At 55.9% G+C, this 27787-nt stretch overlaps 2 protein-coding genes across 4 annotated transcripts; one reads left to right on the top strand and one right to left on the bottom strand.

Moving 5' to 3' along the window:
- Positions 1-16991: 16991 nt before the first annotated feature.
- On the bottom strand, positions 16992-22869 carry NDUFS6 (NADH:ubiquinone oxidoreductase subunit S6). 3 transcript variants are annotated; one of them, XM_074329120.2, is made up of 4 exons: positions 22681-22869; positions 21872-21925; positions 17892-17951; positions 16992-17168 (listed from the first exon to the last, which is right to left on the bottom strand). In XM_074329120.2, the coding sequence occupies exons 1-4, from the start codon at positions 22813-22815 to the stop codon at positions 17103-17105; spliced, it is 315 nt and encodes a 104-aa protein (XP_074185221.2). In that variant the 5' UTR covers positions 22816-22869; the 3' UTR covers positions 16992-17102. The 3 variants fall into 3 exon arrangements, with proteins under 3 accessions (XP_074185221.2, XP_074185218.2, XP_074185220.2); XM_074329117.2 differs by having other exon boundaries at positions 17811-17951; positions 22681-22861; XM_074329119.2 differs by having other exon boundaries at positions 17811-17933; positions 22681-22860.
- Positions 22870-24114: 1245 nt separating this feature from the next.
- On the top strand, positions 24115-25454 carry MRPL36 (mitochondrial ribosomal protein L36). Its single transcript, XM_019744586.3, has 2 exons — positions 24115-24255; positions 25033-25454. Exon 2 carries the CDS (start codon positions 25046-25048, stop codon positions 25364-25366), a length of 321 nt encoding a protein of 106 aa, XP_019600145.3. The 5' UTR covers positions 24115-24255; positions 25033-25045; the 3' UTR covers positions 25367-25454.
- The last annotated feature ends 2333 nt before the right edge of the window (positions 25455-27787 follow it).

The following is a 27787-nucleotide window of genomic DNA, read 5'->3' as shown; positions in this document are numbered from 1 at the left end:
TCCCCTTCCTGCTGTGGGGGCAGAGCCCCAGAAAGCAGTTTCCAGGCTCTCGGCCTCACATAGACAGGTGTTGGCTCAGGTAGTAAATGGCCATCAACTGTGATGGGATGGCCATCAGCTGTGGCTAGTTGGCTGTCAGCTGTAACCAGTGAGCCATTGGCCACTAATATAACTGCTGTGGCTACGCTAGCAGAGTAGAGGAAGAGAGGAGGAAGAATGGGGGCTAGCAAGAAGATGGTGGCTGGGCTGGCAAGCGTGGATGGCGGTTTGCGGACAGTGTGGATCCAGCCTCCAGTGAGAGTATAGTGCCGCCAGAGAGAATATAGTGGTATGACTCCCCTACCTATGGCTCCGTGGGTGTTCCTTTTGGGCCTCACCATGTCCTGCGTTCTTGTGTGGGGAGCGGGAGCTGAGACCCCGCAGGCCTCCCTGCACGACAAATGGCGCAGCGAGCAGGGTCTCCCGCACGACAAATGGCGCAGCGAGCAGGGTCGCCCCACATGACACATGACGCAGCGAGCAGGGTCCCCTGCACGACACTGCCTAGAGCCATTTCCTGATTTCCTGGATGTGCTAAGGCTCTTGGGTTCATGGGCGTCCTTTCTTAGCTGCTCCCAAGTGTGCACAGCGGGCAGGGGAGGGGGTGTTCATTTGGGGAAGTCATGTGAGGAGGAGGGCTGGGGGGCACTCTGGGTGGGGTCAGCTCCTAGGGAGAAACTGGAGACCAGGAGGGACCACGGGGCTGGTGAGGGACGCTTCCTGAGCCCACCCACGTCGCAGCCTGGCCCGGGCACCGGCAGGTGGGCAGCCACAGGGCGGGTGGGGAAGGGCCTGCGGGAAACAGGGCAGGACTGGACCAGCCTGCCTGTGGCTACTTAGTGAGCCGTCTGTCCCCTCATGTCCTCAGACGGCCGAGCAGAAGAAAGTGGGAAAGGGCCTCCCCATCTGGGAGCTTAGGGCTCTGAGCGTGGGCCAGGGGCTGCTGGAGGCTCCTGAGTCTCGAGAGGCTGGGCTGAGCCACGGGCTACACGGCCAGGGCTGCGTGTTACCAGCTGCCCAGGGCGAGCAGCACAGGTGAAGCCACTTCAACATTTGTTGTCTCTCATCCGGAGGCTGGTGGTCCTGAGGGCTGGCTCCTCCTGCAGCCTCTCTCCTGGGCGTGTGGGGCCGTGTTCTCCCTGTGTTGTCACATGGGTGTCCCTCCGTGTGTCTGGGTCCTCAGCTCCCTTCTCATGAGGACACCAATCTTACTGGATGAGGACCCACCCTAACGACCTCATTTAGCTTTAGTTACCTTTGTAAACAGCCCGTCTCCAAATACAGTCACATTCAGAGGTGCTCGGGGTCAGGACTTCACTATATAAATGTGGGAAACACAGGTCATCCCTAACAGATGACACTGGGCGCCACCGTCTGGCCCACTGCAAACACCCTGAGAAGGTACCGCTTCCTGTCAGGTCCTGTAACTACGGAAGAGAAGCACAACTCTGAAGGATAAAACCGTGTGAATCTTAGAAATGGACACGTGAGGGCCACTGAGCACTCCAACCCCCACTTCTTCTACACACTCAGGGTCTCAGGTGCATCAGAACAGCCCCCGGCGTGGGCCATGCTGTGGGCGTTATGGCCTCCACACATGGAACACCTTGGCCCCCGGTTCTGGAACCCAGAGGCTGGACGGCCTGAGCTGCCCGCTGGGTGCAGGGTCAGGTTGCTGTCAGGAAGCACGAAGCGGGCTGTCCCCAGGGCAGCTGCCTTTCCCTGAACTGCGGGGTCGCCAAGGGTGCATCACTCTTCTCTCTAAGTCCGGCTTTTTACCCACGCAAATGAGTCCCAGGGACCCTCAGAGCAGGGTCTGGCCCCCACACCCTGCTTCAAGGACCCCCCAGAAGTCCTCTTGCAGCCAGAACAATGGGGGGGCGGGAGGGACATGGACGGGCAGGCCTCTGCTGCCACCTCCTGTGCAGTCATGACCATGAGGGGTGGGAGCCAGGACAAGGGTCCTCTGAGCCTCTGCCCGCCCCACGCTTCGTTCAGCTGTTGCCCGAGTTCATTGTGTCCAGCCCTCACGGCAGGTCCTGCGTGGGAGGGTCCCGCCTCTCCCGTGGTCAGCCTGCTGCACGCCCTGGACCTGGGCTCTGAACACTTTGTCACCGTGGTCGGCAGTGTCGGTGCTGCTCAGGCTCACACACGCTCCCTTAAGTGTAGCCATCGACCTCTTGGCTCGGTTCTCACATGCTGTGGAGCCCGTGGCTTGAACACAAACAGGGTGGGTGGGGGCTCCTGCAGAGAAGAGCTAATCCACGGTCGGTGGGATCTGAACTGTTTACTCTAAACCGGGACAGGTGACACCAATCTCTCGCTTGAGTTTGCTCTTAGGGATGTATTTTAAGCATTTGTAACCAGGGCTTTTAGAAGAGTGTAAATTTTTATTTGTTTGTTTGTTTTACAGAAATCACTGATTCGGACAGTACAGTTTGGTTAGCCTCTCAGAGCAGCAGGTGCCTTGAAAATAAGACAGTGAGAAAGGTCCCATTTGGACATCTTGTCCCGAGCCACACTGACCAGGATGCATGAAACCCCAGCTGCTTCCTTCGGAGGGAGACCTGCCAACAGTCACAGCTGGGCTGCAGCTTGTGACAGCTCTGGGAGAAACCATTTCAATCCACGTCCAGAGAGAGACCAAGACCCCAGGCGGCTCCAGAATCTGCAGGAATCAGCCGTCGGGACAGGAGGGCAAGGTGCCCACCACACTGCTGTCGGGACAGGAGGGCAGGGTGCCCACCACACTGCTGGAGACACGCCCTTAGCAGGAAGCCAGTCTGGCAGCCTGGAGACTCAGGAGGACCCCAAGTAAGGGGACAGAGAGAGATGGGCAGCTGGCACCCAGAGACGGGACGTCCGTGTGGTCAGTCCCGGTCAGCGGGGTCAGAGTGAGCATAGGCACAGGCCACGTCACTGACAGAGGAGCAGAAGGCACAGCCAGAGGGCCGATGACGCTCATGCTCAGGGCACATGTCCCTCAGGAAACAGCCCAGTGAGGACAAAAGGCTGTGAGCGTCCACTTACCCTCAGGCAGTTTCCTAAGGAAGCAGGAGACCCTGAGCCACAGCCGCAGGCAGAGGGGCTCCTGGGGGAAGAGGTGAAAGGCAAGCCCAGGCAGGTCTCTCTGGGTCAGAAGCCGAGGCTGGGGGGCAGCAGGGAGGGAGGGGCCTGGCAGGGCCTGGACAGGGCCTGTGGTCTGCAGCCCTTCCCAGACCACTTGCTTTTGTGTTCCAGCTAGCTGGCCCCACCGAGTACCCCAGGGCCACACCTACCGGCCCTCGTCCCCTCTCCCAGGGCACGGTGAGGCCCCAGCCACCTCAGCATTGGGAGAGATGCGTTTCCAGGATTTTCAGTGCGACAAGGGAGTGGGTTTTACCCAGGAGAGCTTTCCTGGGAGGTTTCCCCATGGAGGCCCCACCGCGGGGCTGAGCCCTCAGCCACATGGTCTCCAGCAGAGAACGTGCGCCAGGTACCTGCTGACACAGCAGACAACCTTTGGGAATCAGCCCCCTCGCGGTCACGCTGCCTCCAGAGCTCACGATGGCCATTCCCGCCGCAGAACAAGTCGGCTCATTAACGAAGCCTCCATAACTCATCCTGAGCACGCAGAAGGCACGGCGCACCCACACTTTACAATGCAGCTAAATCAGCAGGGGCATCAGCGCAGGCAGGGCTCGTCTGGGGGAGAGGAGAGCGCTGGGCCCCGCATCACCGCCCACAGCCCATGCGCGGTGAAACAGAAACCTGTCCAAGAAGCGCGGCGCCCACACCACGGCTGTGCTGGATGGTTAACTCCTTCCACCGTGAGAGGAGCAGCAGGTGGCCCTTGAGGGTTACAGCCGCGAGTCGTCAGCTGGGCGGGGAAAGGCGGCTTCCTGCAAGCTGAGGCTCCTGAACAGGAGGGTGGCAGGGACCCAAACACAGGGTCCTGGTCCCCAATGCCTCCTTCAGCTCTCTCAACTCAGGCCACATGCTTTAGAGGGGTTCTTGGTGGCGAAAGCAGCAGACTGTCTGTACCCCGAGAGATGGGACTGTACTCTGACCCCCACGGACACTGGGGGGTGGGACAGCACCTGCAAGCCTAGGTCCCTCCTGCTGCCCTGGGGACAGCCCCGCCCACCCCTTCCAGGCCTGGACAGGGAGGCAGGAGCAGCTGTGTCCAGATGCCCTTTCCGGCAGCCCAGGAGCCGGCTGTCTTAGCTGTCCTTGCGATGGTGAGGGCACCGCCTGTCTGCCCTCAGACCCTCGCCCTCCCCCACCCTGCACTACCTGGGGTGGAGCCGCCCTGGCCGGGGCTTTGCTGCTGGGGGACAGGGAGAGAGAAGGGCTATTTCCCCGTCTCCCCGTCTGGGGCGTCAGCTCCCCCCAGGCTGCAGCTTCTCCCATAGGGGCCCAGGGTGGCGGGTGGGCCTGGGCGGAGCACACTGCCTCCTTGTCCGGTCTCAGCCCTCCCACCACCGTCTGCGGTCAGTTCCTCGTCTTGCATGTCTCCCTGTGGAATCTCAGGGTGGGTTGGATTCTCACTGGACTCTGACTGGGACACCAGCTGAGTCACGGCCTCCTCCTGCCAACAGCCTGGCTAACCTGCCAACACGGGCAGAATTTCAACCGGAGAGGAGCAGACACTGGTGCGGGGAGGCTGGCCTCAGGAGCCCGTGAAAACAGGGCGCAGGGCTGGGAGACCACCTTGGATTAGCTGACAGCCAGCAGGGCACCCAGATCTGGGCAGGGCCGCCTGGAGGACGCCCGCTGAGCCCAGCCCATTGCTATCCAAACATGGCCCAGGCCACTGTAGTGGGAGTGTTTGTCACACAGCATTATGGTGGGGATTTGGAAATTGATAGCTGATACACTATTTCAAAGGATGTTCTCCTTCACAGAAGATGCTGGCCCAGCCCACACTCTGCCGACAGGACAGCAGGAGCGGGAAAGAAACGGCACCACACACAGAGGCCGGGAAGCTGAGTGTCATGACACTGACTCTGGCCCTGCGGGGAAGTGCACTCCGGTGACCCTTCCGTTGCACTTCAAGGGGCCTTCGCTTATTAAATCCCACAGGCGGTGTTGTTAATGAAGGCAGGTACTGGCCACAGTAAATAGAGTGTGCCCAGGCCAAGCAGAGTCACCCGGGACCAGTACCAGACCTATGAAATCTCAGCGAAGTGCTGTTGGGGAAATAAATTAGAAGCTTTATGATAATTACATTTACGTTACGTAAATGACCGCACCGCAAAGTGCTAACCAAATAACCACGTTAGTGAGAATGTGGGGACTTACTGGAAGGTGATGGCTGAAGGTGCTGGCCAAACACAGGCTTACAGAGCATGACGGCTGTCTTCTGGTTTGTAGGTGGACAGCGAGTGGACATGTCCTTTGCTTCTGTCACGTACGGAGACCTTATCGATGTGCTTCGTGTGAACACAGTGAAATCCCACCGTCACCCTGAGTTCACAGGACGGACGGGTGTTCTCCTGGAGGGTGCCACGGCGTGCTCGGGTGTCACTGCACACTTGCTCTGAGAGCATTTGCTCTCCTGGGTAACATGCTGTTTTGGTCTCTACGGCCAGGTGTTCCGCTCAGCACTGTGTAGGTGTTAACTCATTCAGGTAACTGAGACAGAGAGTCCTTCTAAATGCACAAAACAATCAGGAACTTCAAGGACAGAGTGTTGCTTGTTTTTGTTTATTTAGGGCTTGAGTGGCAATTTAAACGACGTGACGTCCTTTCTCAAAGACGTTTCTCCTTCTGACCTTGAGAGCTTTGCTTCGTCTCCTCCTGGCTTCACTGCTACACCACAGTGAGTTTCCAGACTGCGTCACTTTCTGAGCCACAGTAAGGAGAGGTGAGCGGACATGGCAGCTCCCCTGAGGGGCGGCCACCTTCTGAGGGTACGATGGTGGGCGACGCGCCCGCTTTCAAGAGGTCGGATCCTCCCAGGGCATTGAAACGAACACTTGTCCATCATGCGCTCTCTGGGGAGAAGGTGGGCAGAGCAAGTCCTCAGGTACCAGTGGTGACAGCAAATGCCCAGCCCTGTGGGGGCCCAGCCGCTGTTGCCCCCATGGCTTCTGGCACCTTCCGTGGTGTATCACCAACTACTGGCCAGTAGGGCCAGGCCCCACAGGCTCTAGGACCCTCAGAAGCCGCTGCCCTTCAGCCCCTGGCCTGGTGGTCAGCAAGGTCAGCCAGGAGCAATGGTTTCCAGAGAGCCTTCTGGAACATTTCTGGAGGCAGCTTGCTCTCATGGGGCCGGCAGCTCAGGTTGCAGAGGTGTTTTTAGTGTCAGCCGAGGAAGGTGATGCGAAGTACGAAATCCTGGTTCGGAGACCATTGGAGGTATGTGTGAATATGACATGTATACATGTGTGTGCTCTGTGTGTGCACACTGTGTGTGTGGGGGGGGGGGTGGCTGCTGTGTGGTGTGTGTGACCCAGAGGGAGAGTGACAGGGAGAAATTTTAAATCAGCCCTCAAGCTGATTGTTTGAGACTAGTGATCTTCAGTGCCATTTACCATATTTACACTCTGGCTGTTCATGTATGAGCCCTCCACACACTCAGGCAAACGAGGCCCCCAGAACTCACCATGCTGCGTGGGGCACTTGGGGGTGTGCTGGCCGCAGAAAGGGCACTGCTGAGACTGATGCCGGCAGACGACTCCCGCCAGCAGCTCAGGGACCGCCCGCCATGCCAGCTGGGCACTGGAAATCTGTCCCCGTGCCTCTGGACACATGGGAGATTCCTTGGGTACTGCAGCTCCCTCGTCTGTAAAGTGAAGACACTCCTACAGTTAGGCAAGTTCTTTATAAAAGCCACACTTGCCTAGGAACCTGAGAAAACACATAATTAGAATGATAAGGGACATCGCTTGGGATTTTTAAGGTCAGTGACTATGATGGGAAGTGTTGACTTCATTTGTTTTTTGCGGAACTCAAGTAAAATAAAACATTATGAATTAGCAACGCCCTCAGATCTGCTGAACAGCACAGCTGAGCTAAGTGTTTTGTGAGGTCCGTTAGTAACGTCCGCGCAGTGCACGAAGCCTGGGTGCACCAAGGCGGAGGCCCCGGCCCCACCCTCCACAGCCACTCTTCTCTTTATAGAGCATTTCCTCTGAGTTGCACAGGAGCCCTCCCCTCACACAGGAGGCAAAAGACATAGCCTCCCATCTGTCAGAGACTCCCGAGGGCAGGACCAGGATTAGAGGCGGCTTCTTCATTTAAATCAACACACGTCACCCAAACTCAGGAGCCTGGGGCCCAAGTTTCTCAGATGTTTGCTTGTGTGATGACTTGTCTGATCTCTGCTCACCTCACTGACTGCAGTCTCCACTGGGCAGGAGATGCCTCCCCAGTGTGTCAGGACCTTATATCACAGTCGGCGTTCTCCAGACATCTGGCTCTGGGTTGTTTATTCGCGTCACTGTGTTGTTTGACCAATACTCGCCCATGGAAACCGACCAACAATAATGCCCACCATTCAGCTTGGCTTCGTCTGGACATTGAGTTCAAGACTGGCACTGAAGATCACTAGTCTCAACAATATATTTTTAGTTTCATAAACAATAAAGTCAAAGTGGAATGCAAAACACAGCTCTCCCACCAGACCTTTACCAGAGGAACTGTTTCTTCAAAAGATTCAGTGTAATTATTTCCAGTCAAGATGGTGAAGTAGATAAACACTGTGCTCACCTCCTCTCAGGACCACAACAATTACAACTAAACCACAGAACAACCATCATTGAGAATCACTTGAAGTCTAGCTGAACAAAAGCCCTACACCTGCAGACAAACAGAAGCCACCTCGAGACTGGGGGTAGGGCCAGAGACACAGAACAGGCTGGTCCCACACCAACACGTGAGACGATTAAAAATTGAAAGGTTATAGCTCAGCTGCGGAGGTTCCCCCCGAGGAGTGAGAGGTCCCAGCCCCACACTAGGCTCCTCAGCCCAGGATTCCAGTGCCGGGGAGAGAAGTGCTCATAACTTCTGGCTGTAAAAACCAGCAGAGATTGTGACTGAGTGAGGCAGAGGGCAGCTAGTGTCCCAGGTTCCTCTTAAAGGGCCCGAGCACGGACTTACTCACTGATGGACTCACTTTCTCTGAGCTCCAGTGCTGGGGCAGCAACTCAAAATGCACCAGGGAAATAGAGAGAGGAACTGAGTTGCCCGGATGCAGGGCAAGAGCTGATGGAGCAGCTTTCCTCTGGACGGAGGAGCCGGTGAGAGCCATTGTTTCTTTGTTGAGCATTCCCTCTCCCTGCGTGCAGACGAAGGTGGGCATTGCATCTGAGTCTCCATCAACCTGGCTAACACAGTTCACCCCACCCTGGTGATTCCTGGATACTCCATCCCACCCATCATTCAGGCACACTCAAGCCGCTTCCAGTGGTTTTCCAAACAAATGGCCTGCCTTGGCTCATGCTGCAGACTTTCCTCAAATCTCTCAAAGGTTCACAAACCTCAAACAAGCAGCATCTGGCTTTGGCGTGTCCCATACCTACAGATGAGCAGCCCTAAGCCTGGATCTAGCAACAGTTGGCCTCAGTTCACATTCGGCCTCTTGAGACAGTTCCAAGCCCAGCACAGGCAGTGGCCATCTGCGGATTGCTTTGTGGCACATGCCCGGAGGCACCAGGCAGGGCACAGGCTGTAGCTGAACTTGGCCTGAGGTGAGAGGTAAGGTCCCTCCCAGGAGGCCCCAGGCCTGGCATACCCAGTGGCAAGCTTCAGTCCAAGCCAGAGCATCACCTGGCCACCTCCAAGGGAGACATATCCAAAGGGCAGACTGGGCAGGCACCGGAGCTCTGTTACAGTGAACCCTGCTCTGTAAGGTCAGCCTCTGCACCACAGCTCCTCCACTGTAGTCACAGCCAGTCCTCACAACCAATTGGCCTGAGGGTCAGTCCCTCCCATTGACATGCAAACAGCAACCAAGGCTCAACTACAACAGGAGGACACACACAACCCACACAAAGGACACTCCTGGAGCACCTGGCTTCGGTGACAAGGGAGACTGAGCCACTGAGCCCCACAGCACACCTACTACGTAAGGCGACTATACTAAGACCAGGAGACATAGCAGATCAACGTAATACATAGAAACAAACACAGGGAGGCAGCGAAAATGGGGAGACAAAGAAATATGTCCCAAATAAAAGAACAGAACAAAGCTCCAGAAAAAGAACTAAAGAAAATGGAGATAAGCAATCTACCAGATGCAGAGTTCAAAACACTGGTTATAAGGCTGCTCTCAGGGAGAACTTCAATAAAGACATAGGAAACATAAAAATGGAGATAGAAAAGAAAAAAAGAACCATTCAGAAATAAAGTATATAATAATGGAAATAGGTTAGATGAAGCAGAGGACTGAATCAGTGATTTAAAAGATAAGATAGGATGAATCACCCAAACAGAACAGCGCCAAAAAAAAGAAAGAAAAAAAAAATGAGGACAGTTTAAGGAGCTTATGAGACAACATCAAGTGTACCAACATTTGCCTCATAGGGGCACCAGAAGGAGAAGAAAGAGAACAAAGAACTGAAAACCTATTTGAAGAAATAATGACTGAAAACTTCCTTAACCTGGTGAAGGAAATAGACATACAAGCCCAGGAAGTGTAGAGAGTCCCAAACAAGATGAACCCAAACAGGCCCACACCAAGACACATCACAATTAAAATGCCAAAGTTTAAAAACAAAAAGAGAATCTTAAAAGCAGCAAGAGAAAAGCAGTTAGTTACCTACAAGGAAGCTCCCATAAGACCGTCAGCTGATTTCTCAACAACAGTAGTCAATATAGTCAATAATAAAGAAATAACTACACATAGTGCCAGGTGGGTACTAGTCAGAGAGATCACGTCTCAAATTATGTAACTGTCCAACCACTATGCTGCACACCTGAAATTAATATACAATAATATTGATCGTCTACCATAATTGAAAAATTAAAAAGGGGAGAAAGGTGAAGAGAAATAAGAGGTCCAAATTTCCAGGTATAAAACAAGTAAGTCATGGGGACGTAATGTACAGCATGGGAAATACAGTCAATCACATCATGACAGCATGGTGTGGGGTCCGATTGTCGCTGGACTTTGCATGGTGATCACTTCTTTAGGTAGAAACGTTGAATAACTATGGTGTGCCCCTGAAACGTAATATTTATGTTAGCTATGTTTTAATAAAAATCTTGAAAAAAAAGAAGATTCAGTGTGTCCAAGAAGACAAAGAAGGGGTTGTGGCCCAGTGGGGTGCACTGCACAGACCCCCACGATGGCTGCCAAGGGCGATGGGTCACAGGGCACCAGGACCACAGGACAGAGAGAAGCATGTCCAGGGCTGCCACACACTGCTGGGCAGGAGGAGGTGGCAGCTTGGGGCCCAGGTGCCAGCACCTTCCCATGGACACAATCGCCACACCTGGAATGTGACCTTAGGTGACACATATTGTCCAAAAGCACGGCTGTTCCAGAGTCAGTCCTCAGCACTCTGCTCCTGGCCCTGGCAGCTCTGCCAGCCACACCCAAGACCTACCTATAAAATCAGAGGGACACAATAATGTGACATGTCAAGTAAAATGGCAAGTAAATGTCGACTGCACTGCTATCTGACTGCCAAGGAGCCCCAAAGGGAAAAGCCAGAGCAGAGGCCCCAGGACACCGGGGGCAATGCCCTGCCCGGCCACGGCTTTTCTCTGTGGCCTCACTGCTGGCAGTGACTCATTTCCAGCCTTTCACTGAGTGCACCAAGTTCTCTGAGTGTTTGGACCAAACCACGGTCTGGAGATCGTGGGCCTACTTCTGACTCTGCAATTTCTGATTTCACAGTTGAGACCGTCCTACTGTCCACCGTGTGACCTGACTCCCTCGGCCTCCCCACGTCCTGCCGCAGACGTGATGAGCAAAGGCCCTGTGGTCCTGCCCGCCTGCCCCTCATCCACGTCCGCCAGGCACTGGGCTCAGACCGCAGACAGTGCAATGCCCACAGCACCCTCCGAGGAGAGGTGTTTATGATCCACATGTTAGACCAGGGACTGGGACCCACAGACATGACGACCGTCGCACTGGTCACCAGTAAGCCAAGCTCTGCTGTGGTGTTGCGTGTCGTCCAGGGCCCCAGTCAGAAGTTAGGGTGGCGCTCCTGGGCCAACCTCCCTCCCTGGTGGGAGAGGTGGGTTTTCAGGCCATCTGGCCAGGAGCCATGTGTGCTGTGAGTGTTCCTGGAAAAGAAGCAGGCTGTCCCCACTGACTGCTGTCCTGCACATGGTTAGTGTGACAACAGCCATGGACAAGGAGGTCCCAGGATACGGGCTCCACGCCCCCAGGCCTCCCCGGACGCAGCACGTCTTTCAGGGCTGCACACAGGCTCTCTTCACTGGAGTCACTAAATTATGAAAATGCCAGAAATCCCCAAAGAGAGAGAGGTCCAATAATTATTGCAAAACAGGAGAAGGAATTGAACGTGCATAAAAAAGCCCAGAACTTGAAGGCAGACAGCTGAGATAATTTTCAATATTGGATCTGCCCGGTGTCTGTCTTCCCTTTTTTATTTCCTAAGGTCTACACGGTGACATGACAGCCCCCAAAGCAGACCCGCTGCGTGGAGATTAAGTTGTTATAAGAGTTCTTAAGACTCCTAATTCATATTTTATAAGACTCTGTGCATTTGGAGAGTGATCAACTGAAATTTAATTGGGTTAGACGTTATCATTTTAAATTTTAAATAACTGCACAAAAATGAAATTTAAAATCTCCCCGTGTCTAATAAATTAGTACTGTAATACTGATATTAGCCTCTGAGGAACCATTCAGCATGAGTAAGAGGGGCTGCCAGCGGGCCCGGCCATCAGTCAGGCAGGGACGCCAGGGCCCTGCTGTCAGAGCATCACCCCAGTCACAGTCAGACCCCCCATGATCCAGAGCACCAGTGGCTCCGTTTTATGAGAAATGCCAACAGAAAATGCTGACCAGCTGTGCAAGTCAGGCGCAGGCAGGCCCATCCAGGAGAGTCCCCTCGTTGTGGGGCCTCTGGCCAGGCCAACCTTCCCCAGGTAAGGAGGTGCTTCCTGAGAATCAGCCTAGGACATGCCCAAGCTGCCGGAGGCCGTGTCCTGGGGGAACCCAGCACCCCTGTGGCCGTGGAGCCCTGTGGGCAGGGAGTAGCGGGGACCAGTCTTCAGTCAACTCCTCTGCGCAGGCCTCCCCGTCGGTGACCGGACTGGACGTGCTGCTCTGCTGGCCAAAGGAAGCATCTCGGGGTGGGAGGGGAGGCAGCAAGTACTGCCAGACGGCGGCCCCGCAGGGCGTCCCATTGAGGGGCACTTGGAGAAGGGGGCTGCGGGTGTGGGGGCAGGCGGGTTAGGACTCCAGGCCTGCGTGGGGTCAAGGCCAGGGCCAGCCTCCTGCTGGGGGCTCCCGCTGTTCTCGTCCTGCAATGGAGTTGCTGCGACCTGAGTCTCCCCAACCGCCCTCCCTTTCCCGGGGGCAGGTTTGAGCGCAAGCACTATTTCCACATGGCGGTGGCCTCCGTCACAGATACATCAGGGTGTCAGCGACCCGCTGGGACCCGGGGGCCTCGGTTATGCACCACTGCCCTCTGGTGGATAGGCCGGGGCTCGCGGCGCCCACACTCAGACCCGGGCCGGGTAGCCCTTGCTGGCGCGCAGGCCAGGGCCACGGAGCCGGTGTCCATGCGCGGTGGGGCGTCTCCTGCGCCTGCCTCTCGGGCAAGGATGGGTTTGTATTGCTCTGTCCCTACGTTATATCAGAACCCCAGGCCGGACGTTTACAAAGCCACTCTGGCTGTTGGTTGGAGGTGCAAAGCTGGGGAGACCAGGACGAGACCCCACCCACGAGGGTGCACAGCCCCGCCCACAGCAGGCGCGTCACAGTCACTGGAGCTATTGGCGTGGAGCATCTCACCCAATGTGAAGTGAAACGCTCCCCTCCAATCAGTCCTCAAAGCATCACTTCCGCCCCGGACGTGCAGGCGCGCAGGCTGCTCACAGCAGCGGGTCACCTCACCCGCGGGTTGGAAGAGCGGCCGGAGAGCTGCGAACACTCCGCGGCTCCGTGCACCGGAGGCTGACCCTCTGGCGGCGTCCGGGTGCTCGCTGCATCCTCTCCAGAAGCCGTCAAACCACAAATGTTTTCACGTGTATTATGTTATCACAGTGAAATTAATGTCCGTTTCAAATAAAGCTCTCCAGGACTAGCAGGGTCACAGGCTGCCTGTGTGACAGACTCTCCCCGACAAAAGGCAAAACTGCTGCACAACGTGGGTCCAAGAAAAACCTGAAATTAATAATAATGACTGTCAATTATAATTTTATATATGCATATATATAGTCCCAAGAAGCGGAGTACAGCGTAAGGAATAGACAGGGGAACTGTAACGGCTGTGAGCGATGTCAGAGGGGTAGTGGATTGGGGGAGGGGGGGGTTCTCACTTCGTGAGGGGTGGAAATGATAAATGTCTAACTAGGACATTGTTTTGTGCACCTGAAACTAATAAAATTTAAAAAAGCTCTTCTCCTCCTGTGAGTTCGCTGCAGAGGCCCAGAGGAGGCAGTTGTGTGTCTCGGTCTTCCTCACTTCTGGTCCCAGAATAAGAAGACATGAGGAGGGGCTCTCAGCGGTGCTGGGGGGGCAAGGTCCGCTCATCCCAGCCACCCAGCCCCGCACAGAAACGTGTGGAGTGGGACCAGGCCACTCACGTCCACGCCCCCATGGCCACGCCTAGGTTTGGCCTGAGAGAGAAGCCCCGCGACTCAGCCCTCACAGTCCTTCCCACCCTCCAGGGACCACCTGCCCCTCAAAGGAGCCCCCACTCCCACACCTCTTCCCACCTGGTGCCCTTCCTCTCTGGCTGCCCCTGGAACAACTTGGGTGGTTTTTGTCCCCTTCTCCTGGACTCCAGGGCACCCCCTGCACCCCACCAAGTGGAGAGTCCTGACAGGGACGGATCTGACCTCACAAGCTGGCCCCCTGCACACCCAGCTTTCTCCTGTCCACGCTCATGTCTCCATACCGTCCATTCATGGTCTGTAATGGTGTCTACTCGATGCCCAAAGGAGAAATGAGTGGGAGTGTTGGGCGCGTTTCCCAATTCGTTATCTGTCCCCAGTGGCTTCCCAGGCTTCAGGCATGGGCAACTGCGAGCACACGCTGCCCCCACGCTGCCCCCCCACGCTGCTCCACACCCCAACGCTGCCCGCCACCCTCATTGCTGGCCCCTCCTGATGTCCAGAGTCTGGAAACCATGAGCGTCTGTGCCTGGACATACATGTTGAACGGTGACGCTGCTGGCCAGTTAGCTCACTCCTGAAGGACGTGTCCTCTCCCTCTCCCCTCATCAGCGTTATTATTGATTTCCTGGAGAAAACAGATTAGGTGGGGTAGAGATTCACTTTGCTAAAAGGCTTGCTATAAAAATGATCCTTTGACAGGATCCATCGGTCGAGGACGCTCTCCTGCCACCTGTGCATGTTTGTTACAATGCAGCCGTCACTGGACATCTGCAGAGACACATGCAGCCCCGTCTGAGCAGCCACTACATGCAGGGACGCCCGTGACGGCTGTGTCCACAGCCCTGACCAGCTCAGAGCAGACACACTGTCTTCCTCTCAGCTGACAGTACTTTCGTAGGGACACTTGTGATTGGAGAACGTCGCTGGCATTGACTCCAGGAGCTGTGGCAAAGGCGCCCTCCCCTGGGAGGCCCGGCGGCACAGGTAGCCAGTGCGGGGACGGAGGGGAGGAGAGTGCCTGACTGCCTGGAGTCCGCTGCCAATGGCCCTGTGACTGCAGGCAGGTTTCCTGGGTGACCATGCCCCTGGGACATCTCCCTTAGCGGGCACAGACTGGTGCGTTTGAAACTGGTCTTTTTTGATGCAATAATGCACTTCTTCTTTGTAAAAGTCAAGTAGTTATAATTTTTACTTCTATTTTCAGCGAACCCTGAAGAGGAAAGTGAGCCCACGTGGTCTGGGGGGCATAGGTCTGCGCTGAGAACAATCCGGCTGAGGTCCCAGGGTCCAGACAGCCATGCCATTAGTACAGGCTCCGGAGCTGCACCTGACCAGGCCTCCCTGTTTGCCCAGCTGTAAACCAGAAATAACATGGCAGGCACGCTCGTGGGACAGTGGGGGACACCAAGTGCCTGCTGGCCGTCCCCAGGTCAGGGCCTCGCTGGACTCAGACCATCCCTCAGAGCTGCATCATGGCACCACACACCCCAGGGCTGGGACCACCTCGGGTGGAGGCTGGACTTGGCGGGGGACCCCCATCTCCTCTGCTGTGCCCCGTCCAGCTGAGGAAACAGCACATTTGAATGCCCCCGGCCTAATGGGTTCATTTGCTTCCATTTGGCTTCAGAAATAAGTTATTTCATTTTTATGTCTCAAGATTAACTGGTGGGTGTAACCTTTTGACTTTCTTGTGCAAATTACTCAAGTTCTTGTGCCTAGACTTTTTCAAGAGGAAGGCTCCTCACTTGTCTCCTGGCTCCTGGAGGGCAGCTGTCCCCCTGCACACACTGCAGAGTCCCAGAGGAGGCAGTGAGCAGTGATACTTCGTCTTGGCATCAGTCCCAGGTCAAGGCCCCTGGTCTGAAGGGCCGGCCCGGGTCCACAGAGCCGACCTGGCTGCACACCTGATGAAGGTCCCCCAAACAGGCCCCTCCCTGAGTCTCCTGGGCAGTGGCCATGCAGTCCCGGCCTTTGTTTCACCCACTACGGGAATGTGAACTTAGGGGAGGTCACGTGAAAACAGGGACACAGGGAGGCCATGCGAGCATGGAGGCAGACACTGCAATGCTGCGTGCACATGGGGACCTGGAGGGAGGCCTGGAAGACGCTTCCTGTCTCCAGGGGGACCGAGGCCCACGACCTCAGACTCTGACCTGTGTGTGGGTCCTTTCTGTGAGAAGCGCCCAGCACCAGGCATCGCACATCTAGCCCTGGACTGCCCGGTGTCTAAACTACCAGTGTCTGTGGGACGGAGGAACTACCAACACTGTGAAACCAGTAACAGGCACAGTAGTCAGCCCAGGAGCCCTTCACCATGTGGCGGGCCCGCTGGCACCCGTGGCATGACCAGACAGACGAGGGGGCCCAGGGGTGGCCTTTGGGATGGCGCTGAGCATAGGCCGTTACCTGTCAGTGACCTCAGCACCTCACCATCTCGGTTCATGCTGTGACACCTGGGACTGTCACCAGTCTGTCCACAGACCCGCAGAGTGGAGTGCAGGCAGCTGTGGGACTGCTCCTCCTCATGGGGGCAAATCTCTGACATCGTGTGAGCAGTTTTCTGGCATCAGGTGCCCCACCCCCAAAGCCACAGAGCCTTGCTCCAACCCCCCACAGCTCCCATTATCCAAACACAAAGTGGGGGTGTGGAGGGGGGAGGACTGGAGCCCTCCTTTTGTGGGAAAGTGCATTTTGATTTCCTAACAGTCTTGGAGACCAGTGATGCTCAGCGGGGGAGGGCCAGAGCTCACCCCACCTGGATGACGTCATGCCGGACCCCTGCACAGAGAGGCTCAGAGGGGGGAGGCCGGGGCTCCACTGCGCGATGGAAGCCCAGTCACAGCCACTGGATCTGAGAGCCACTGCTGCCTGGTCACTTACTGCAGACATATCGTCTGGACCTATCGTTTCTAAGGAGAGACTGAAGGACGGAGGTCTGGTGGTGGATTTGGGACACCGCTGTGTGCGACCACAACAGTTCCAGGTTTGGGAAATAACAGGAATTGAAACTGTAGCTGAAGGGATAATAGTAGAGTTTTCTTCCTGTTTCTCTCACCTGCCGGGGTGGTCACATGGATTAAAAGACATGCTACAAAGCATCGTGCACGCGCCACGGGAGGGGGACCCTGCTTCAGTCTGTGCTTCTAAGCGACGCTCGTTTTCAAACGTCTCTTCTGTGAAAGAAACACACTTGAGGGCGGCCGTCCTGGACAAGACGCTTTATTGGCACCAGGACACGCTTGCACAGCGCGAGCATCTGCCTGTTTTACACTAACATGTAAAAGGACGCGGCCGAGGCCCAGGCAACTGGCCGCCTAGTGGTGCTGCTGTCGGAACTGGAGGCCGCAGTAACCGCACGTCCCAGTCTTCGTTTCTTTGTCCTGAAAAAATCCAAAAGATCTCTTATTTCCATGTTCAACTTGAAACCTAAACCAGTTACACATGGGACACTGAGAGTGTGCACGAAACCTGAATGGACCATCAGCCAGAAGCCCGCCGCACGCTTCACGGCTGAGACCCAGACGGTGAGTGCCGGCCCCGGCCCAGCTCCAGCTCCGACCCCAGCCTCGGGTCAGCTCAGAGGACCGCCGTGAGCACAGAAAGTGTCGGCACAACAGCCACAGCTTCCCTCGCTCGGTCCCTCCCCGAGGGCAGGGTCTCACCCTGACCATCCCGGCTCGCTCATGCCACCAGCAGAAGGGGCGCCCTGGGTGGTGCAGCCGTGCCCTTCCCCATGCACCATGTGCCCAGCTGAGCCTTGGCTGTCGGCCCCCGTGTCTGACACCCCCAGTGCTCCCCTCTAGGGCTCTGAGGGGGTGTGTATCTGTGAACAAGGGCCTCAGAACGCCAGCAACTCAGCACACTGCACAGCATACGGTGGTGCCCGTGTGCAGCCCTGCCGGGGGCTTGTGATGAGACCAAGCGCGAGCGGGTGCTGTCAAAGCAACACTGCAAGGGCCACCCTGCGAGCACAGCCGGGGCGGGACAGACGGTGAGCGCTGGGAGGCAACACCTCACGTTACCAAGTTGATGTAGACCTTCGGGTGGCCCAGCGCCCCCCCACCGCCATCACACGCTATCACGCGGCTCCCCACGTCACTCACGGGCTGCTCGGCTATCAGGTCAATGGCAAAGTTCTCATTCACCTGCAACAAGAAGCAAGTCTTGTACAGACAATTACAAAACCTGGACAATGTCGCGAACTGCAAATATAGGTAGCCCACCCGCACATCCAGGTACTGCCAGCAAGGCAGGATTACACTCATACATTTTCATTTAAATATGACTGTAGATCTTCAAAACACTCAAACAATTTAACGAATGCACGTGTATACACACACATTTAACTTCACTGGGACACAGTTTCAAAACGGCAGTTCAAACGCCCTGGCTTGCAGACGGTTTCTCTCACGGTGCCCGGCTGTGGCAGATTGGAGACCCTGGACAGGAGACACGTCTGGGTCGTCCCTGCCGGCTTAGAGCTGATCTCGGTGACTACAGGACACGAAACACGGGACACAGAAAGCTGTACAAGTGGCACATCAGTGTGTGTGTAAAGGGAAAGGACTGAAGCCAGAGCCACGGTCCCCAGTGGGCCTCACAGCCCCGCTAGGCTTGGCCACGCGGTCACCAGCCCACGCCTGGGGCTGTGGCTCCCAGCGCTGCACATCCTGTGATGAAGCCCAGCTTGCCTCCCCCACGCTCTCTCCCTTCTGGAGCCTTCTACTGTGATCACAGTCGCCCTCTGTGTCCCACACACGGCCCGCGTCCCAAGGATGATGTCGCCTGAGGCACCTCTTAAAACCCGGCACCTCTTCCCATCATTAACTGGCCAGAGTACACAACAGCATCAGGACCACAGCTCTGAAAGCCATGGAACACACCACACAGAACAAACAGTCAGAGGGGACACCACTCTTCCCTTACAGGTCCATGGAAAGCTGTCACAAGTAGGGACGGCTGAATGGAGAAAGATGGGGCCTGAGGCTAGGAAGCACATTCGTCAGCGTCACCCGAGGTTTCTGAGATTTGGGCTCGGGAATAACATTAGTCCTTCTTTGTCACCACAGGTGAGAACTGCTGTGCCCACTCAGCCCTGGCCAGCCCTGTCTTCCATCCCCGCATGCCCCAAATCCCACCTCCACCAGAGACCTACTGCCCTCAGGAAGACAAGAAAACAAAGATCAGGCATACATAAATCTTTACACATGGGGGGCGGGGGCATTTAATTTTAATAAAACTTGAAAATAACAAGAGCACAATCAAGCTCAGTGAACTGTTTGTCCCAAGCCCGGCTGCCTCTGTCTAGAGGACACACAATGCAGTGGCAGAGCCCTTCACACTCACACACGGAGGCCTCACCTGCCACCACACAGACCATGCCAAACACCCCTCACCAGACTCAGACGCCCTGAACCCACAGAATGTGGACATTTTGGAAAGGTCTCAGTATTTTCCAAAAGCTTTGTCAGTTACAGATTAGGATTTTGGAAAGCTTTTCCTTAATGTTCTAGTTCCAGAAACACAGCAGGAGTTACCAGGAAATGCAGCCCGTAACACAAGCACGCCAGGCGTGCAGACAGCTCCTCTGAGCAGTGCCTCGCTGCCGACACCCCCCCACGCCCTTCCACCACGCCTCTCAGCGGGCTACACAGTCAGTGGTGTCCTGCTCAGCTCCCCTGCAAACGAAGCCACGCGCCATACAAATGAGGCCTCATGGTATAAATAACACGGTGTCTACCGCAGTGACAAACATGACACAAAGGCCCATCACGCAGTCCAAGAGCCCGGCTGTCTCCTGTGGGAAGGGCCCTGTCACTCAGGACTGCAGCTCCAGGGCGACCCCGACCTCCCATGAGTAACACCTCCTTCCCGGGACCCAGCTCAGCCACAGGGAAACCAAGAGCCCAGCGCTCCGGCCACAGCCCAGCTTCCGATTCAGGTTAAGACATGGGCTGCAGGAGCCGCCCGGCCCCAGGAAAGGACTTCCCGAGAAAACCGGTGCAGAAAGCACGCCAGTGGCCCACACTTTGCAGCAGCTATAAATGCAGTGCTCGCACACGCACGTGGTCTGTCACACACTCTAGTGTCCCACTGCTGTAAAAATGAGCCTCCACAGGTCACTAACATAAAAATAATAATAATAATAATAATGAACCTATTTACCTCTTCATCAATTGATCTGGGCAAAAAGATATTCAGGTTTAAAATATTCATCTGTCAGTAAGCTGTTCTATTTTTTTTTAAATTCATGTTTTTGGGAGTGACAGTTCCTCTGGAAAGTTTATTGCCTTATATCAAACGGAGATTAAATCCATTAAATAAAAAATATATGATTCTATGAAACATTAAAAGTAGTATAAAAAGGAAATAACCGGGGTGGCCAGTTAGCTCAGTTGGTTAGAGCACAGTGCTAATAACACCAAGGTTGTTGGTTCAATCCCCACATGGGCCACTGTGAGCTGCACCCTCCTTAAAAAAAAAAAAGGAAGAAAAGGAAATAATCCAATTGAATAATCAACATTTTGTAAAATATTGACCCTGTTCATGGAAATTTATAAGTTTAAAATAAACGAAAAGCCCCAGTTCAGTTATTCAGAATACATGGTGTTTTTAATGGTGATACCAATAATAATTAGTTAAACATACTTGTTTATACACATGTATAATTTTTAAACCATAATAAAAACTGAAGTTCTCCTCCAAATTCATTTTTAAACTAAGTGAGTTTGGACAAAATCCTCAGAGGAGGGACGAATGGGTGGAGCACAGAAGGTTTTGAGGGCGATGAAACTGCCCTGTATGACTGTAATGGTGGACGCAAGCCACGCACTGGTCAAGACCGGTGAGTACACAACTCAGTGACCCTAAGGAAAACCACCCAGGCGAGATGATACTATTGTCACAATCCTCAGCAGGGGTTTCAATGAGCATTGGTAACAAATGTAGCAGATGTTAACAAACGCCAAATGTTAACAATAGGCTGCTGTGGGGGGGGGGGACAAGGGCTATCTGGACATTCTGGGGGGGGGGGACAAGGGCTATCTGGACATTCTGGGCAATTTTTCAGCAAACCTAAAGTCTTCTAAAACAAGAACGTCTCTTGGAAACTAAACTAATTTTAAAATACTACTAAATACCAAATTTTTGTTGTAAGAATGAAAGCCAGAGTAGAATGCCTACTCATTTACAGACATGCTGAGCACCTTTCACAACCTGAAGCTGTGCCCCTAGACACTCAGGATGCTGAATAGGAGAAGGCCCCAGAGACCCCAAGCTGGGATGGGGACAGGGACTGCGGCCAGCTCTGGGCGTAGGTGAGCTCACAGAGAGTGAGGCAACCCCACCAGTACTTTACCAGCTTCAACAACTCTGGTTCTGTTTGGTTTTGTTGCTCCCAGTCGCCCCCTGCTTTGGCAATCAGAACACAGAAGCCATAGTAGAATCTCCAGCAGAGAGGAGTCTGTGACAGACCCGGGTGCTTGTTATGGCATCAGAAGAGCTGAGCCAGGGAGCTGGGGCCAGGCCACAATGTCAGCCACAGGACAATTTGCTCCGAGCTGCTCCATCCAGTGGTCTGAGCTCCGTCTCCACAACTGTCCCGGCCCCCACAACACCCACAAAGTAGAAATGGAGGAGAAAATCAGACTTTGAGAATGGCAGATGCAATCAAGATGGGCGGGTGGGGGAGGAACGGGACACAATTTAGGGAAAGCTGAGGCTTAACAAGAAGAATCAACTGGCTGATGAGGGGAAGGAGTGACTCAAAGTGACTATGGATGACGAAGCTTTAATCTGAGGGTCTCAACAGTACAAGGCACAGTAATGAAAGAAAACACTGCTGTCGCTTATACATAAACCAGAACTACACTTACTGGATGTGATGTTACATATCGGCCGAGGGGAAAAGAACCGAACCAGAAATAGACACATTTAACATTTAGAAAACCATGCAGAACTCCAGAGCTTCTAGGGTGCCCACAATTTGGGGAGAATTATTTAAATCTTTCATGTTAATGTTTCTTGCTGGTTATATACAGGTTTTATGAACGCTTACCTCTGTTTTACTAGGTCTCTTACTTACCTCTTTCTGGCGACCTACGAATCGAATTTTCCTGTAGTCTTTACCATCATAAGCCTGAAAAGAGAAAGACCTTATGTGACTTTCACAAACTAAGTCTGCAGGAGGTCCCTTAATATCCATCGTAAACATTAAAGTGTTTTTCTTAACATTCAGGCCACTCGTGATCAAACACGTGAGGGATGAAACAGGGCTGTGTAAGCAGGGGCGCTTTTCAGCAGGACCGTCAGAGGACCAGGCGACACTGTGACTCGGGGGCAGCAGGGGGCAGAAGGGACAAACGCGGGCGGCGGCGCCCCCTCCCGTCGGGCTGGGCCTCCGCCCCCCCGCCCGCCGGGTGCGCCGCCCCCTCGCGCAGGTGCTCACTGTCCCCTCGGCTGAGGGCTGTGGTCTGACTGTTTCACGTTTCGGACCCTACAGCAGACCCCCACGTTACGCACGTGTGTCGCCTAGTGTCACACAGACACCGGAAGATCTGACCCACGGAAGCGGCGTCGCCATCCAGCGGGGCGCCTCCCCACAGGGGGCGGCAGCCCCTTTACAGTTTGCGACGCCCCGCGGCTGAGCCCACGGGACCTGCCCGCAGGCCGCTGACGAGGGCGCCGCGGCGCCCGCTCCCGCCCACAGGGGTCAGTGTGCGCGACCACCGTCCACGGACCAGGGCGGCGAGTCCGCAGGGGCCGCCAGGCGAGAGCAGGGGCCTGGGGCGCCGGGGACCCGGAGGCACCGGAAGACCCGGGCACCGTGGGCAGGGAAACACGGGGCCGGGCCGGGGCTCCGCCCACGCGGACGCTCCACGCCGCAGCGGTTACCTGGCCGGTGTGCGTGACCTTCTCCCCGGTCGGCGAGGTCCGCACCCCAAAACACCTGGCACCCGGGGGAAGGCTCAGCGCCGCCGCGCCGCCGCCCCTGCACAGCATCCGGGAGAAGGTCACTGCCGCCGCCATCTTGCGGACTGACCCTTGACCCGGCGCTCGACGCGCCAGCGCCGGCGCACGCGCACAGCCTCCTCAAGGCCCGCGATGGCCGGGGAGAGGCGCGCACGCGCGCTGCAACCGGGCAGGTGCGACCTGCTAGGTGCGGCTGCGCGGCCCCCGAAAAAGGCGGGAAGCTGCGCGCAACCTCAGCACTTAAAGGCTGCCCGGCGATTCTTCCCAGGGGGAGGGCAGCGGAGGGTGGGAAGTGCACGTGCATCGTTGCACGCGATGGCAATCGACAGTCATGGAGGGTAGGTACATATGTGTTTGCTGAGGAGTCCCTGCCTGGAGAGGACACTGGAAGTGCATTCCCGTTGCGCGGTGCGCATTTCTGTGTGGCCGCGGGGACGGGCTATGTAGGGACTTCTGCAGCAGAGCCCCACCGAGGCCGCCAGTAGAACACACACGTTGTCACAGACGCCCGCCCGCCGCCGTGCCGCCCCGGGCAGGCCGACCGCCCGAGTGCACCGGGCAGCCCCGCCAGCGTCCCGGCGCCCCCCCTCCTGCTCCTCGCGCCGCCTCTGACCGTCTGCACGGAGCGGCGGGACGGGCGACGGCGGCCGTGGGCGGGCTCAGCTCACCTGGGGGGCGCCTCCCCCTCCCCTGCCGGGGGGTGAGCGCACCTACAGCCTGGACCCCTCCCGGGAGGGGGAGGGGACGGCAAGGTGCGGACGGGTGAGAGGCCCCGAAAACCTCTCGGAAGAGGAAGGTGCCCGCAGACGGGCGCGCGGGCCCCGAGCTCACCGGGGCGGTGCACGGCGTCTGCCGCCGCCTTCGCGTGCGCGGAGAGCGCACGGACGATCCCCGGAGCGGCAGGCGCAGGGCGCTCACCATGCAGCCTGGGGGGGGGGGCACACGGACGTTCCCCATAAAACTCCGAGCTTCTCGGTTTGAAGTGTTGCTAATAAAATGTTGGAGGAAAAAGATGGTCAACAGCAACCAGTTAGGACCGTTGTCGATGTCCACTCATTTCCTTGGTCCCCACAGGTTCCCTAGAGTATCCACGTAATGCAGGCAGGTGGTTTTCCTAGATTTTGTTTTCACGTTAGTGTTTGTCACTTTTTTAAATGCCTACACTAGGTTGTGACTTCTTTGTCATTCTAGATATATATTTTCGTTCCCATTTTTGCATCCCCCCAAGAACGCCCCCAAATCGTGGGCGCCAGGTGGCGGGTGGCGTTGCGGGCTGGGGGCGCAGGGGCCTGGGGAAGGACAGAGGGGACGAAGCCTGCGCCCTCCGACCCCGCGCTCGAGTGGTTCGGTCTCTGTGCCCAGCATCCGGGAAGCTGCCACGTGACCCCGCCGCCATCTTTCTTCCTGGCGGAGACTCCTGGCGGCGGCGTCCCCGCCCCACTGCGCAGGCGCGAGGCCAGGCGCGCTGCCGGAGGGACCCGAGCGGGTTCTTCCCAGGTTAGGAGTCCCTGGGGTCCCCAGGGGCTGGGGGCCCGGGAGGCCGCGGGGCGGTGGGCTTCTCGTCTCCCCGGAGCTGTTCCAGGAGGGCGCGGCCCCGAGACCCCCGGCCTCAGTTTCCCGGGGTGGGCCGCGGTCAGAGGTCGCGGAGGGCGCCGTGGAGCCGGGTCCGCCCGGGACCTCGTGGGCGTGGGCGAGCCCGAGGAACCGAGCGGGTGTTGGGGCCGAGGCCCCCGGTGCCGCCCGCCTGGGACGCGGCCCCGCGCAGACCCCGGCCTGGCGCCGTCCCGATGCCGGGTGCCTTCCGCCCCGAGACCCAGCCCGCCCGGCCCCTGCGTCCGCCACTAAAGCTTAGCCGGGGGCGGGGGCGGGGCTCACGCGGAATTGGCGACCTCGCCACGAGGCTGCGGATCCGACCCCCTCCCAGACGGGGCGCCCGTCCTTCTTCAGCCCCGAAGTGGCCCGGCCCGGAGCTCGGGGTGGGGGTCGGGGTGTCATTGCTACTTTCGCTTGGCCCCTCGCTCGACCTGGCTTCATTATTTCAAAGTGGGGGGGGGGCGTGACCTACGCCCAGGGCCCCCGGCAGCCACGCCTGGGGCTCCCACAAAGGGCGGCGTTGCAAAGGGCTCTGCCGGCCTGGTGCTCCTGGCGTCAGGGGTTTGCGCTACGAGCCCGGACGCCTCGGCCTAGCGTGCGAAAGCCCCAGCGGAGGAGGGCAAACGAGGTTTTAAATAGTCGGGAGCCGCGCAAAGGAGCGCTAACAACTCTCTCCCGTAGATTCAGCCACAGCATGGCGACTGCTTTCGTAAGGAAAATGATGGTTTCTGCCTTGAACCCTCTACTACATCTGAGTCGTTGCTCGGCGACGCCCCGCGCGCTCTCCACGCTCCCGCTGCGTCCCCTTCCTGCTGCAGTTCCCGCGGGTGCAAAGCCCAGCGCGGCCACCTCACTTCTGTCCTGCCGCCTCTTGCCTGGCCTGCAGCCTGCCATGGGGTTCAAGACCAAGGGCGTCATCCGGAAGCGCTGCAGGGACTGTTACCTGGTGAAGAGGCGTGGGCGGTGGTTTATCTACTGCAAAACGAATCCAAAGCACAAGCAGAGGCAGATGTAGCTCCCTTGTCTGTGAAACATGGGCAGAACTGCATCATTTCCTTGGGAAATGGTGTTACCTTTTCAAAGGAAATAAAATGTAAATATTCTGTGGCCTAACGTTGTTGACCTTCAGAGTCTGTGGGCTCTACTTTCCAGGCATGTCACTCTGTATCCAGATCTGGTCCAGCCAGAGCATCAAGTGGGAAACGCATGGGTTTATCTGACATAGAAGCTGAGTTAGTGCTCGGCAGAAAGTCAGGACAGGGGGAAGCCGGTTTATGCCCCAACATCAGAATGCCAGTTCTTTAGAAAGAACTAGATTCAGTCTGGAAGGCCTTCCTGTGGTGTGGCACTCAGCCCGGGTATGCAGTCAGCCACGCTGCTGCTTTCCTAGGATTCAGACTCCTGTCCATGCCCCTGTTCTCAGGCTGAGGATGAAAGGCCTTGAGAGCAGTCCTTAAGTCAGGGGCAGTTTAACTTTCTATGTGCAGGTGTTTGGGGTATCAGTTACATATGTTCGCCATCTTTGGTGTGAGACATGAGTGTGCACATGTGTGGTATGGTACGTGTACATGCATGTGTGGGCACGAGGCCCCTCCTGTGAGGACGGCAGAGCTCAGCCGTGGGGAAGCGGAAGCCACAGGCCCTGGTGGGGCCCTGGCTCTGCAGTCCTGGTGTTGGGCCTCGGACAGGAAGCTCCAATTGAAGCCTGGAGTTCAAAGGGGCTGATTCTACTCACCCCGTCGCCCACAGGGTTCTTCTGAGAACGGACTTCTCGGTCACACTCTTGCTCTTAGCGGCTGCCACGGGGCCTGGTACACAGCAGGCACTCGGGATGACTGGACTCAAATGATAACGCCTGCAGTACACGGGCACCCCTTCTCTCCCCGTATTCAGAACCCGCCCGCCCTCCAAGCCCAAGCCCACGACTGTCCTGAAGAGGTGGCTGACTGGTCCCATCCACGGGAGCCCAAATGCTCCCGGCACTGGAGTACAGGTGCAGAAGTCGGTGCTGGATTTGTCTAGGTCTTGAGCCGTCTCGCCCACGCACGTGCACACACACATATACACAGACACACATGCATATACCACAAACACATGTACGTCTCAATTATTTTCTCCTCACCTGTGAGGGTCTGGCCCTGCACAGGTCACAGGGCTGACGGTATGTGTCCACATGGGTGACTCGAGACCCTGAGGGACAGGCAGTCCTGGATATAGTGAAGCGAAGAGGCCACGTCCACACGACCCTGTGACTACTGCTGGCAGCTGGAATTCTAACAGAGTGTCGAGGGATTTTTAAGCCATTCCTTTCTCCTGTTTGATCTAAGGTCATATATAGTATGTGCCAACCAGGCCCTCCCAGCTCATCCATTCCCAGTGCCCGATGGCCAGCATTTATAGCCCCACGATTCCAGCATGACGGAAGATTTGTTTGGGGCAGGGGCAGCAAACTGTGATCCATAAGCCAAGTCCAGCTCGACACCCATTTTGAAAATAGCTTTATTGGGACACAGCCATCTCCTTACTGTATGTAGTGTCTGCCTCCGTGCTGCCAAACCCAGACGTGGGTGAGTAACTGCAATAGTCAGACTCTATGGCCTGAGAAACCTACAATGTTGACTCTCTGGGTACAAATTTAAGATGGAAAGTGAGGAAGAAGTTAACTTGTTTCATTATTGTATTTCAAGTGTACTTTTCACTAGATAATTTAGGAAAGAAAAAAAAGTGGTATGTTATTTTCTGGTAGCTGTTATAACAAATTAACATATTTGTGGCTTAAAGCAACAAAAATGTATTCTCCCACCTAATCCAGGATGACCTCATCACAAGGGCCCTAACCTACTATCCGCGAAGACCCTGCTTCCAAATTAGGTCACGTTCTGAGACATAAATATGGGAGGGGGTCGATAACCCATTACAAGTGGTATAGAATAGTTTTGAAAATTGTTTTAATTTCAGTTGTTAATAGACAACGTATTCACTGTTGGAAGTGCCGAAGTTTCCCTCTTGAGCCCCAGACCCAGTTTCCCTCCCCGGAAGCAAGCAGGATCCTCAGCTCCCAAAACACCCTCAGTCACGCCCTGTGGCGCCCCAGACAAGCCCCTGCCGGTCCACTGCTCTCCTTTTTACGCACCTGTCCTACACCTGGGACGCATCTGGACGGTGGCTCATGCCAGTAGCCATGGGCAGTCTTCACTCTTTCCCCAGGTCGCTCTGCCCCAGGTTTCTTCAACAAGTTGGAATAGGATATTAGTTTTGACTTAGAGCATTTTTCTGCATCTACATCATTTTTTTTTAATTTATCTTTCCTTTTTAGATTTGTAAAGCATTTTCTCCTATGTTGTAATTAGTGGTTGAGATTCCCAGTTAGAGGCCAGTTATTTTTTTCTCCCAAGTTCCTACTTGTCAGTTTTCTGTTTAAAAAACGCGGAAAAAA

The sequence above is a fragment of the Rhinolophus sinicus genome, chromosome 3 (assembly GCF_057876585.1).
Source record: "Rhinolophus sinicus isolate RSI-liver-muscle chromosome 3, RSI-T2T, whole genome shotgun sequence".
In the NCBI taxonomy this organism is placed as follows: Eukaryota; Metazoa; Chordata; class Mammalia; order Chiroptera; family Rhinolophidae; genus Rhinolophus; species Rhinolophus sinicus.
The sequence above is the reverse complement of the archived record's forward strand: the minus strand, read 5'-3'. Positions and strand labels throughout refer to the sequence as shown.